Source organism: Idiotropiscis lumnitzeri, chromosome 21, assembly GCF_059441095.1.
Source record: "Idiotropiscis lumnitzeri isolate Australia: NSW breed Sydney's pygmy pipehorse chromosome 21, RoL_Ilum_1.0, whole genome shotgun sequence".
Taxonomy (NCBI): domain Eukaryota; kingdom Metazoa; phylum Chordata; class Actinopteri; order Syngnathiformes; family Syngnathidae; genus Idiotropiscis; species Idiotropiscis lumnitzeri.
In genome coordinates this window covers 2035547-2049178 of record NC_142411.1, presented here as the reverse complement: position 1 = coordinate 2049178, position 13632 = coordinate 2035547, and the positions used below count along the sequence as shown (strand labels likewise).

Genomic DNA, 13632 nt, shown 5'->3' with positions numbered 1-13632 from the left:
CTGTTGGCCTTCTGTCTTATTATGAACTGTTTGGTATACATGTGACAACTGTACACTTTTAACATAATATTCTAAAGCCATATTGACATTGGTTGTTATATAATACGTTCAGAGTTTTAGATTAATAATAGCAGCTTGCTCATCTCGTGTAGCTAAATAAGATAAACGGCTTTCAAGATGACGCAGTAGCTAGAAAAAATAGCAGTTATATTCAAATACCTGCCGAAATTGAGCACATAACTCTTGTTTTTATATTGTCTCCTATTTATATAGTCAAATAATTATTTCACTGTACTTGTAGCTCCATAGCTTGAGTAGCCACGGTCTTGGTCGCGTGTGATGACGTCATCGCTACCGTCGACTGACGATTACGTTTCAACAATTGAAGCCGAATCTCTCGGTTCACAGCGGAATATTTCTGCCATTGAATTCTCTTCAAAATACTCCCCAAAAAATTATTCATTGCATATAAAAATGTAGCTTATTGAACGGAACTTTGAAAACGTTATATTTTTGTAGTCATGTACAGTTTTTGGGTTAGTGGAAGACGATTTTTATTTGATTAGATTTTTTTTAATGCTTAAAGGAGATGGTGGAGTTTCCCCGACATGGACTGTAAGTATTTAATGTTATATTGTGTTTATATTCTGTCATAAAAATCACACGATGGGCCGTCTCTCCCCGTTTGTTGTGCTCGCTACCACAGCAACATGTGGTCGCCATGGCGACGCAGCACCGCGGGACTCCTTGTTCGCTCGGAGTCGTCCAGTCCACCATAAAACCAACCATTCCCCCTTCTGCAAGCCATGCTAGAAAGGTAAATATAAGACAAAACTTGAATCATGAAGACAAAACGGAGCTAATTCACAAGCTGAGCCGAGGTCACCGTCGGCCAAATGGGCTCCACGGAGAGGAAATACGAGCTCTGTGGGCCTTTTCTACCGAGGAGGCACCCCTCGTTGAAAACGAGCGCAGAGATCGTGGGTGAAGCAAGAAGGATCCTGCGAGCTCAGTCCACCCAGAGACCTTACACCCCAAGAGATGCACACAGGCAGTTGTTTGCAAGAAGCTCTGTCCGTGCAGAGCACAGCAGCAGACCTTCCTCAACCTTCAGGTATGTCTTCCTCCTTTATTGCTGTCACAAAATGTGCCCTATGAGACACTTTTCTTTTTCAACCTCACAGTCTTCACGCACAGAATTTTGATGTCGGAGACTCCAGGCCAAGTTTGGGAACTCGCCTATCTCCATTGGAACATGTGAGTAATCGCTCACCTCACCGCTGAGGAACATTGTGTTGAATAATGCAACAGGTATCATGAAGTGTCCTTGAACTGTTATCGTGAGCACGCTGCAACCTCAAGCATGTCACTTGATACGAACAAAAATCAATAGGGTTCTGGTCCCAAATTAAAAGCGGTTAATTAGACGAGCCCTGAAAAGTATGACGCAAAACCTTCAACCTTGACTAAATAAATAAATCCTGACATTGCCAATGACGGGATAAATTTATGTTGTTCCCATGCCAGAAGACAAAGATTCCATTTCCCGGCCACGATGACATTTCAAAGTCATCTCCCAAACCTCCCACTGACCCGCTGGACACAAAGAGGGCGTTGGTGCGAACACGGGCGCGTCTCCTCAAGGCGACATCTCTCACCGCGTTGCCTCCTTTAGTGGCGCACACAGATGGTGAGGAACAACTCTGACCTCGATTAACATTCTCCGCGTCTGGACACAAAGAGTTGGTTTTCTACTTTGCTGCTCACTACAGACGGCTTTTCTGTGTGCAGCGTCGCTAGAAAGATTGCATCAAGACCCAGCGAAAAAGCTGACGGCAGTCCAAGCTTTTGTCTCCGGCGACCACAAGGAGGCTTTCGGCGTGGCTCACTTTGCTGCGGCACGCACAAGTCAGAGTGAAAGGTATTTGCTTCCTTCCATGTGACATCCCATAATGAACACAAGATTTACTGGCAGCTATTACTAGTGGGTGAGAAATTTCCGACACAAACCTCATCAGCTGTGTCAGGACGAGGGGACATAACTCTGCTGTTCAAAATCCATCCGCATATTGATTGGTAGCCAGGTGGGAGCACTAACGATAAAACACACTTGACATGAAATCTCAGAACATCGCCTGCAGCACAGCCACAAAGGATGCAGCAACCTTTGCTAAATTGTTGCTTCCATCTGACCATTTTCAATATTCTATCTAGTCGTAATTTTGCAAAAGCAGGAGGAAACCTGCGCAAGTGAACGCCACAGAGAAAGGCCTGACGCGATACAGATTCAAACCGACGACTTTCTCGAAACACTGCCAACCACTCAGACGACTGAGCTGCCCTAAAGAGGATTTGGAATTTAAATCATTTGAATCTACCCATCCGTTTTCGAACGAGCTTGTCCTCATTAGGGTCGCGGGTGAGCTGGAGCTTATCCCAGCTGACTTTTGGCACCCTGGATCGGACGCCAGCCAATCGCAGCGCACATATAGACAAACACATTCACGGCGATCGAGTTTTTGAAAACGCAGGAGGAAGACGGATCCAATGTAGATTTTTGATGTTCCGCTTTTCCAAGAGCGAGAGTCAGCTTCCTGCAACGCGTCACGTCAGCTTGGATAAGCTCCATCCCACGCGGTGACCCTGGACAGGATAAGCGCTGTAGGAAAGGGGACAGATGGATGATTGGCTGGAAGAAATCACATGCTTCTTACAGCCCGGGGTCCGGAATGACCGAATGTGCTTCCTTGCGCTGTCCACTTTTGAAAGTTTTGTTATCAGCGCTCTAAGCCGAGCACTAATGACTGCGGACAGACGCAGACAGAAAGCATCCAATAAAGACGTCATGTTAGGGCTCCAAATGGCTCTCTCATTCGATTTGGATGCCCATTTGGGCAAGCCTGGCAGCGCTATGCATTGTTGCTGCAGCGCGCTGTTGCCAGGCCCAAGACGGGGATGAGGTCATGTCTCTGGGAACGTCCGCTGATGGGACCTGTAATCCTATCACTGAGTATTCACTCTTAACAGGTCCTGTACATTGTGATCATGCCAAACGTGACACGCACATAGAATAATGCACTTAGTCGGCATATCTGTGGATGTATTTAAAAAAAAAAAAAAAAAAAGACTGAAAGGGATGGGATAAAGTGTGGTTTGTTATGTTTCTTCCTGCAAAAACTGCACACAAGCCATAGGGATGACAAAGCACAAACAGCCTCCAACAGACGCCGCGCAGAGTTCAGGTTTTACTTCCTGTCTGTTGGAGATTGAAGTCTGAGATGCACGCAGGCGACGGCAACCGCGTCGACATAAAACATTCACACACACACACACACACACACACAAGGTCAGGCTGAGAAAAACACTCATGTAATTGCGTCAAGACTCAACCAACACGTGGAAGTTAGTGTAGCACTTTTGGTGCAACAGTGACACCTAGTGGCAGCATCTAATACATTTTTTAAAATGTGCTCATCATGTTCAATTTTAATTTGTCTATTGAATGTCCCGGTGTCTAAAACATGAAAAGTTGTTTGTGTGTTTTCTCGGCGCAAGCAGCAGGCTATCGCAGTCCAGTGTTGATGCCGGAGTCGGAAGCGACGAGGTCAGAGGAGGACAGAGAACAGGTTTGTTCAGATGGCGTCAATGAATTCGTCTGTCTTTTTTTTTTTTTCCACACGTCAGCACAAATGGTGTGTTTAATCCGTTATCTCTTACATACTTGAAATTGCCTTTCAGAGCAAAAAGCTAAAGATTATCCCCCCCCCCCTCCCAAGCATTGAAACTAGACGAGTCGAGTTCTGCTTTGGGGGATTTTGCTTTATACTTTATAAGCGTGAGACAAATCGACTAGACAATTGCTTTAGACAACCACAACTTCCCGTGTCACATGAAGCGATGATGTATGCATGCCAGATTGATTGCAAACCGTTGCATGCACAACATGAATCAATAATAAAATGCAATACGAATTAAAAGTTGTACTCGGGAGTTTAGCAGCGAATGGTGACCTTTCGGTGCTGCCGTCAAACTTCCTGCTGCTTTATTTTAGGACAATGAACTTGTGAACCGAGCAGACGTGTTTGCAGCAGGCTCATTTTCACCAATGTGCTCTCTCTCGCTCTCTCTTGCCACCAGATTCGGGCGGGAGTGGAAAGAATAACACAAGCACAGGTGCAGACTCGCGGTGGGATACGATAGCGCCTCATCTCCAGCAGCTAAAGGCTGCGGCTGCGGCTGCGGGTGCGGGTGGTAAGGGCAACACAAAAAAAAAAAAAAAAAAGGAAACGCAATAAATGGCAAATCCGATGACATGCATCGGGCTTGACCAGGAAGTCATCCTGTGTGCTTTGTGACGCACACTTTCCACAACTAGATTGAGTATGATTGGCACCAAAATAATAAATCGTGTCAGCCTGATGCAGTCTGCCAGGCTTGGCTTCAAACACATTAAAAATACTTCAACGCGATACAAATGCCCACTTTCAAAGGTCCATATTAAATATTTATTCTGCCCAATGCCTTGAGAGTTCATGCATGCAAAATTGCAGCGAGGTGTTCAGAGTGTGCCAAGCCCTACTTTCAATGCCGGGAACACTTTTATTATTTGGCTTGAAAAACAAGAAACAGGCTCCACCCTTTCTCTTTCCTCTGCATCCTGATTGGAGCCGTGCGATTGTGCCACTCCATTAAGTTTCCTCCAAAAGGGAGGATGTTATTTTACGGCTAATGTTTTATCGATGGGGCAGATTTCACCTCAAGTGCACCAATCAGTCGAGTACATGTGACGTGCGTGAGGTCGCGGGACCGATGGCGGCACTAAACGGGGGCCAGACGTTTCGGAGGAACATCTGGTCATTGTCCAAGCGGTTTCTCAAAAGCGAGGTGGAAACACATCTGAATCGTCGCGAGTGTGAGGGCAGACAAAAGGCGAGGTCAGGGTCAGGAGATCCGTCTGGAAAGTGTGCTAGCGATGCTTTGCTTCGTGCCAAAAACAATCTGGCGAGTGTCGGGGTATTTATGCACCGCTGGCAGGTGAAGATTGAGCGGGGCATTTTGAGCCATTTTGGTTTTAATTCAAGTTTGGCAGACTTGTTAACAACACCCTGAGACCTTTTAACATTACAGGATCTTAAAGCATTTTTTTGAAAATGTGACGGAAAAATAAATTGGCACATGTGTGGTTACTTACTGCCTCTCGAGTGCGTGCCGTAATCGACATGCATCACACACACGGCAACATTTCCTCCGATAATCGTGCGCCTCCTTCCGTAAACACGATGTCCGTTCCACGAGGCTTTCAGAGGGCTAGAAAAGACAAAGAAAGAAAGAGTTACAGAAATAATTTGAGGTAATTTATACGTGACAATTTGGGGAAGCGCCTTTTTGTTTTTCCCAGTGCACAAATCAGCTTCATCAAGGCATGCTTGAATTTTTCTGGTGGGGAAGAACACAAAAGCCCCAATCGCAAAGACACTTTTGGATGAACCAGAACGAAAAACCTTTTCTTCTGGAAGAATGGACACAAATTTCTGGTTTTTCCATTTTCTCCTCGACAATCCTCCAGGCAGCTGCGAAGCCTCGCTGGAGCGTCTCTGTGACTTGTGCGTTTCTCTCCACGCCGCCCTGGGCGAGACGGGCATGCTGGGCCCTCACCGCTGCAAGAGGCGCTCCAGCATACTGCGAACGCTCTTCCAACTCATCGACCTCAACTCCCCGCGCCTCCACATGCATGTCGCCGAGCTGTGTCTCGCCGTGAGTCTTCCGCGGGCCAAGTCCGTTAGGATGATTGTTTGAAAACAATTGGATTTTTTTGGGGTTGCTTTCCAGTTACATGTCAGCGGGAACAACCTGCTCAACGTCTGCAAGCTTATCTTCCAAATCAGTCGCAGCGAAGCCAACGACGTCCTCTTCCAGAATAACTCCGTCCTAGGTGAGCAACACTTCTCTCTCATCCTCACAAAATGCCAAAAGCTGCACGACGAGGGGGGCTTTCTTGCGTCCAGACTCGCTGCTCGGACTGCTGCTGCACGAGGATGCGACGGCGTGCGGCGAAGCGCTGTTTTACGGCGCCGGCACGCTCAAATTTCTCTCAGGAAACGCCGCCGTCGTCCACCTCCTGCTGGAAAAGAACTTCATGAGCGCGGCTCACGATTTCATCCGGAAGCTGTGCAGGATGGATGACGCGCACGTCACGATTGCCGGACACATCCTCGTTCAGGTACGTCGCATCGCGTTACTCCACAAACGCGCCGGTGAAATGCTCATCTTGCGACTTTGAGTCGATTGCTCAGTTTTGTGATTTGACGGCATCGTTCTTGAGCTACTTTCAATCGGATGATCGTTTTTAGTTGTTGTAATAAAACGCGGCCATTTGAGTCAAAGCATAGAAGTCCAAACAAATGTATTCTTATTCTCCGTGTATTTCTTGGCTCATGCCCACTTTTAGCAGCGCTGTTTTTGTTTATGTCTCAAGGACATAACATTCTCTGCAAATGCCAATTCGGTCCAAAATACAGACCAAGAAGCGATTGATGTCAACCACTGAAGTTGGGCCCAGCAAACTTGTTGAGTTTCATCTCATTTGATATGTGACGCGGCGCATTACGCTGACAGATGAGGAGGCACGGAGAAGCTGCCATTCCACAACAGTCATCCATCCTTCTTCTAGACTTTAAATTCATTTCACGACCATCAGAGCAATTGCGTTGGATTCCAACCAAAAACTTTATGACCCATGAAAATCTTGAAAATATAAAGCAGTTGATTGGACACATTTAACCTGAAATCTTTGCCTGATTGAGCGAACCTTGATGTCTTCAGCTGACTGCCACCCTGAGAAACCTGGCCGACCACCCCGAAGCCCACCCCCTCTTTGTCTCCCGCTCCCTGATGTCGGATCTCTGCTTGGTTTTGCAGCGCCATCGCCAAGATCAAGACGTTTGCACCAATGTTTCCAGAATCTACAGGTAACCTTCTTGAGAAACGTGCCCGTCGATGAACTGGGCCCACGTTTTGAGTCAAACGTGTTTGTGTCCTCCTCAGTAAACTCTCTTCGTACGCGGAGTGCCGCCTCGCTCTGGCGCAGACCCCCGACTGCTACCAACTATTTTTAGAACTCCTGAGCAAACACCACCAAAAACAGGTGAGTCAGTGGGTGTCCTCTGGAGGGTTTCGCTTCAACAAATGAGCTTCCTGTTTACTTCCACATCAGCTTGTTTATTACTGGCGAGTCCCGAGCACATTGACAGGACATTACGTCTGCGCGTGTGTGTTTGTTGTGCCCTTTCTTCGCTCTGTAATGTGTGTGTCGACATGTAATAATCCCTCAGATCAGATTAGATGACTCAGCCCAAAAACACTGAGTGCAAAACCGAACCAGACAAAGGTGAGCTTCAATCGAGACCAGTCGGGACATGATCCAGAACGGAGTAGGAATAAGAATAGAACAAATGTCCGCCTGCTTTGCGTAAGCACCCAGACGTGACTGAGAGGGTGTTAACGTTTACACTCTCACACACACACAGAGACGCATAGCTCCTGAGAGGACAGTCCGTCCTGCCCTCATGCCTGTGTCGCTGCATGTTCACGACGGCAGGTGGGTTGGCGTGAGAATGCCTTCAAGTGCACCTGCTCGCCATGTGACCCGACGGAGTGGGCCGTTATGTGACGCTTCTTTCCTTTTGCACTTTGTTCGAGAATAGTAAGGTCAAATTAAGTTTGCTTGGGTAGCGTAAATCAGGCTGATTACGCTCCACTTTTGATCTCATAAACAAAATTAGAAGTTTCAATAAATGATTACGGATGGCTATTTATTTTGCCATGCAGTGGTGAGGACCGCATCAAACTGTCAGACACTCACCCACAATGCATCTCTTCTCCCGCAGGACCTGGTCGTGCGTCTCCTCTTCACGCTAGGCAACCTGACGATCAAGAGCGACGAAGCGCGCCAGCAGCTCTTCCGCTGCGAAGCGTCCGTGGACACGCTTCTGCGGCTGTACGACGACTACCAGCTGAGGGAGGAGGGGCCGCCGCCGCTGGCCAGCCGGCGGGAGGCCGAGGACGTGCTGGTGAAGCTGGTCCGGGTGCTGGCCAACATGTGCATCCATGAGGACGTGGGCGCCGCGCTGGCCAGCAACACCACCTGCGTCCAGCTGCTGATGGAAACACTGGGTGAGAAATCGGAGGTAGTATCGAGAGCTGAACTTTTACAGCTGACACTTAATTCTTAAAAGCATCTCATAAAAAAAATCTCCATCACCAAATAAAGCCAAGCTAGAAATATGTTGTGGGAATTATCGTAATAATGTAAAAGAGGCTTTTTTTTAATAAAATAAAATCACAGCAGGAAACTGCTGTTTGCATTTTTTTTTAAAGGCAGACAACCACTTCCCTGATGCTGGGAACTAGAGGTTTTGATTTACCGCTCTTGCTTTTCTTTTTTTTTTTTAAATGAGAAGCAAAACCCCCTGAGAGCAGGATGTTCTTTGGCACCTCACACTCTTATCGTACGCGTGTGTCGCAGAACTGAGGTCGGTGGAGGAGAGCGAGGAGCTCACGGTGAATGTGGCGGCCGCCATCAACAACCTGACGTTCTATCGCAAAGAAAGCGCAGTGCTCCGACGCAGCCAGCTGGCCATCGCCCAGTGTAAGAACAACACTCCGTACAATTAACGACAAGTGCAAAAAAATCATTCATTGTCACCTTTTGGTCATTCAAGTGATGCTGAAGTTGGTGCTCAGCTCCAACATGGCCGCCATGCTCGAGGCCACGCGCGTCTACGGGAATTTGTCGCAGTCCAAAGATGTGCGGGACTTTATAATGCAGAACAAAGGTTCATGATCAACACGGTAACCAATACAGTGGTACCTTGACTTAAGTTGTACAATTGAATCCGTCTTTTTTATACTTGACTTGTCAGTGAGCTTATGAAATTCTGACACTAGATGAGGTGGGACTCAAGGGTGAAAGTAGCAAGTAAGTCTCAAGTTGCCAACAAATTTCAAGCAACATTTATGCATCATGGAGTGATACAATATCTTTTTCACTGATCATAACACAAAAAGGTACATTTACATCTCTAAAAAATAAAATGTGTACATACTAATATTTAGATGAACGCATGCTTTTTGTCACGTTTTACGTGTGATTACAGCTACTGATTCCCGTCAGAAACCTGTTTCCGTCAGTGGATTAAAAAATTATTTCTTTTGCGTGTTTTTTTTTTTTTTTGAAGACGTTTCATTATCCATCCATCCATTATCTGTTCCGTTTCTCCTCACAAGGGGCGCGGAGTGCCCGACATTTCATTAAAAATAAATAAATAAATAATAACTGCTGTCAAATCAACATCAATATGACATCACTTGCATTAATTTGAGACTGGAGACGAAATTATCACTTTATTGTCTTAAATTGTTCGATTGATAAATAACGTGAAGTAGAGTTTATATATGACTCGCTATTAGTGAGCTAAACTGTGAAGCAAAACTAGTTAGCTTAATAGCTTCACAGTTCACACAGTTGGTTTACCCGTGTCTAATCTGACGAACGAAGATAAATTGCGTCGCTCTTTAAGTTACAAACCTATTGCCGTTGTCTTTTACCTGACTTCATCCTTGCATCTTTTTTTTTTCATTTTGGGAGCTTGCTCCGTGACACTTAGTCAACAAGACAGCGGCAGCGTGTCTCAAAGTGTAGCCTTCTGGTGGCTGGGTTAGGGTATGGCGCCAAAAAAACTATTTAAAAAAAGAAAGAGAAAAAAGCAATACACACTTTATATAAAAAAATTAATAAAGGTGATTTTATTAAATGGACATGGAATGACTTATTAAGTTGGGGAGTTCAAGTCAAAATCAAGTCAGGTCTTAACAAAACCAGTGACCGAGTCATGTGACTCGCGTCACCCACTTGTGCAAGATGGCCGCGTCAAGGTACCACTGTAACGCAAGAAAAAAATGCTCATTCAAGTTGTAAACAACGCTGCTGACCTCACACCTTCAGTATACAGGTTTGTGGTGACCTTGTTGGACTCCAAGAACCCGGACGTGTGCTTCTCAGCTTGCGGGGTCCTCACCAACCTGGCGCTGGACCCTCCCAACAGAGCCTGTCTTTTCTTAGAGGGGGCCGCAACCAAGTAAGCATTTTAAGTCAAACCGCTATTTTGTGTGGTCCAATGGGAGACGAGTCACAGTTCTCAAAATTTGGTAGGGCTCCCTCTAGTGGTGTGTGATTGCCTAACTACAGTTCAGTTGTATTTAATTTTTAACTTCAGTCGATTATTTTCATCATTTATGACATACGTAGAAGTCAAGTTCTTGAGCTTAAAATTACCAACTACTCATTGATTACGAAATTGGCCAATTAATTAAAAATGTATGCTGTGAAGAAAATATTTTTTGGGGGGGGGTGCCTTAACAATTTCAGGCAGGTCATTTGATTGTTTTTGCAATACTGGCAAGAATTTTTTTTGTGATGCTAATGTTTGATTTTCATTATCTTAGTTTCATGTTGTGATGTCTACAATTACCTAAAAATTTTTGTATGGTCTTTGTATCAGACTGACAGACTGCCTAAGAGACCTGGGAGCAGGTGACTGGCAGCTGTCAGCTCAGCTGTGTCAGGCCTTGTGGAACATGAGCGGCGGAGGCGGAGGCGGACCTGAGAAGCTGCTGGAGGCGAAGGACAGGGAGTCGCTGCTGGAGATCCTCGCGTCCTATTTGGGTCGGTTGGTAGTCTTGGGGCATAGCAATGCATCATGGGAGAATGGAAATATGTTTCTCAAGCTCCCATGATGCACTGCAGCTGCATCTTGCAACTATTAAATCACACCACCTCACTCTGTTGTCTAAATCTCTCCCAGATGAGGAAGAGGTCTTCAAATGGACGGAAGATGAGGACTACCACAGGGCATTGTGGGAGTTGGAGTTCCAACCCGTTGCCCAAAAACTCTATCATGCCTGGTCAATGAAATGTGAATAATATATATCATAACATAGGTACTGTACATATATGACAATAGTTAATGTTTTTGTTGTGCTACTGACTTTTAAATCCCACCATCATGTGACTGTTTATTTTCAAGCACTTTAAAATCCATCCTCATATCTTTTACAACACTTTTGCACATTTATATAACTTTGGTTTCGTGAGCGCGTGTGCGTGCGTTTTGATGAGTCGCCTCAATCTCCTTTGGTAAGCAAACGTTTTATTCATGTGTAAAGAAAATAAAAAGCACAGACGAAGCAAGCAACGTTGTCGCCTCGCAAAGCCTTTATTATTATCATCATCAGTATTCATGTTACACAGACAGGAGGGGGGCCAGGCAGTGCTTACAAGTCGCCAAAAAAGTACAGCATTTTCAAAGTCACATGGTTGTTACATCAACACAAATCAGGAACAGCACTTCATGTATCAAGATTAAAGAAAAAAAAAACCTTTACATCACATTACTCATGAGTGATATTAAGTATTAGCCAGCTGATTTTTTTTTATTTATTTTTTAATCCTAAATGCAACGTGAAGGCATTTTGGGTTGATGGTGATTGTGCTGGTGATGATGTCATACTTTGTTTTGTTTAATTTTCCCAGTGAGTTGTAACGGAGGCGAGCAAATCCAAAGTTCAAAAGCTAAATTGAATGAATTGAGCTGTCGCCATGTGAACCGCTACACGACCAACGGCAGCGTAGTGCGCCCGATCGGTGTTCGATAGTGTGCCGTCCTGCTGAGACGTTTGACTCGATGTAACTCAAATACGTTTAGAATAAGAGAACGCTACAAATGATACACAACAATTCAATATCATAGTTTATTTTTTTTTGTCCATCATTTTTCATAGATTTTGTATTAAAAAAAAAGTGTCAGTAACTGACATCAGTCAGAAGTTTTAAAAAAACAACAACAAAAAAGAAAAAAAAAATCTCTTTCACTTTCTTCCGACTTCCAATGGTACCATTCTTTTTGTCCAAAACCTCCCGGCCATCGCTTAATCCGCCCTCACAAGAAGAATGCAGTACTTGACCACTTTATACTCAACAAAACTGTTTCATTAAAATAAAAGCTGCTTTTTTCAATTTTCCTTTTTTTTTTTGCACTAGTTAGGCTTGAATAAGCACAGCTACAACCGTTTGCGAGCGCAAATCAGCCTGATGGCGGGCCGGCGGCGTCCCCTTAGCAAAACGGGAACGTGGCCGCCCAGGGAGGGGGAGAAAAAAAAAAAAAAAAAGACTGCTCACTCAAGAGCACTTTTTAAACAGTCACTCTCTGACAAAAAAAGCACGCATGTCCACAAAAATGATTTGGAGATACAGTGGTACCTTCACTTTTTGCGTTTTCAGCATCCTGCAACTCGCGCACAATTTGAGAAGTGAACAAATAGAACTCAGAAGAAATTCAACTCTGAAGTCAGGTACCACTGCACATGCTTTTTTTGTTTGGTTTTTGTTTTTGCACAGCGAGAAAACGTTTAATGGAGATTAGAGAAGAGGTATTTATTTTACTGGTAAAATTCACAGCCTTCCAAATAGGGGCGACCAGGCAGCCGGGATAACGCGGAAGACAGCTTAGCAGTGTGTGTGTGTGTGTGTGTGTGAGAGAATGTGTGAGTGTTTAGGTGTATGTGCGTGTTTTAGCCATTCCTCCCGGCCCAACCCCATACCGAAGCCCCGCATTCTTTCAGTCTTTCTTAATTAATAAACCCCTATAAACTAAGAAGAATGATGATGTCATCATTACAACTCCAGCTGTTGTGAAATGTGCTATATAAATAAAGTTGTCTTGTATTTTACGGTATTGACACGTTAAAGAACTGACGTCAAAGATAACAGAGCTACAGCAGAAGCAAGAAGTCTCCTTCAAAGTGCCTCGCCATTTTTTTTTTGACACGTGAAATTTTAAAAACTACTTTCCCCCCCCCCCCCATAAACGCACATTCATACACACACGCACGCACAACTCAAATAGGGCTCAGTGTTCTATGAGTTTGCACACACACGCACACGCCCCTTGAATTAGCTTACACAGACATTTGGGAATAATAGAGTTGATGGGGAGCTTGGTTTTTAGGGTGGGGTGGGGGGGGGGTCAATATGACCACCCCCTGTCCCTACTGAATACAACACTGGGAGCAGCTTCATCATCATTATCGTCGCCATGTCTACGCAAACTGCGCTGGGGAGTTCAGGCACACATGTTAGGGCCCCAAAAAGATGATGAGATATGGAAAAAAAAAACAAACAAAAAACAGTGATGACAAAAAATGAGAAAATAAATGAAAGGGATGTCGCTGGAATACTGTCAGTGCTTTTTTTAAGCCCAATGCTGCCTACCTCTGGTCACGTTTGGCACTGCAGGCTTAAAAAAAACTTAAAAAAAAAAAAAAGACACACGGACTAGTTGCTTCTTTGTTCTGATCTTCCGTCCAGCTCCTCAGGCCCAAAAATGTCCTATTGAAATGTCCCAACAATGACAAATGATTTAAAAAAAAAAAAAAAAAAAAGAAAAGAAGCACTTCATGTCATGTAGCGAGTGATGGCTCTCAGAGCATATAAAAGTTCGGCTTGCATTCGCGCTTCCATAAGAAGCAGATTAACGTGGACCTGCAGAAGAGAAGAACAAGGCCTTTAGCGACAAA

At 44.9% G+C, this 13632-nt stretch overlaps 2 protein-coding genes across 4 annotated transcripts in view; one reads left to right on the top strand and one right to left on the bottom strand.

The window, feature by feature from the left end:
* Positions 1-411: 411 nt before the first annotated feature.
* On the top strand, positions 412-11545 carry armc2 (armadillo repeat containing 2). 2 transcript variants are annotated; one of them, XM_088285958.1, is made up of 18 exons: positions 412-615; positions 707-1114; positions 1185-1257; positions 1528-1690; positions 1792-1921; positions 3559-3626; positions 4138-4251; positions 5567-5754; positions 5830-5932; positions 6006-6220; positions 6919-6968; positions 7045-7144; positions 7887-8172; positions 8525-8647; positions 8721-8834; positions 10004-10136; positions 10560-10723; positions 10863-11545. In XM_088285958.1, exons 2-18 carry the CDS (start codon positions 897-899, stop codon positions 10979-10981), a joined length of 2361 nt encoding a protein of 786 aa, XP_088142084.1. In that variant the 5' UTR covers positions 412-615; positions 707-896; the 3' UTR covers positions 10982-11545. The 2 variants fall into 2 exon arrangements, with proteins under 2 accessions (XP_088142084.1, XP_088142082.1); XM_088285956.1 differs by having other exon boundaries at positions 413-615; positions 6823-6968.
* sesn1 (sestrin 1) overlaps positions 11251-13632 on the bottom strand; it is a 37433-nt gene continuing 35051 nt past the window's right edge. For both annotated transcript variants that reach the window (XM_088285959.1, XM_088285960.1), the window contains one exon: positions 11251-13597. In XM_088285959.1, the coding sequence (XP_088142085.1) occupies positions 13511-13597 (87 nt within the window). In that variant the 3' untranslated portion in view covers positions 11251-13510. The remainder of the gene's footprint in view (positions 13598-13632) is intronic.

Coding starts and splice junctions, on each gene's coding strand:
- armc2 (XM_088285956.1), top strand. CDS start 897: ATGGGCTCCACGGAGAGGAAATACGAGCTCTGTGGGCCTTTTCTACCG. Junction 1,691..1,791: donor TTTAGTGGCGCACACAGATG/GTGAGGAACAAC, acceptor TTCTGTGTGCAG/CGTCGCTAGAAAGATTGCAT. Junction 8,835..10,003: donor CTTTATAATGCAGAACAAAG/GTTCATGATCAA, acceptor TCACACCTTCAG/TATACAGGTTTGTGGTGACC.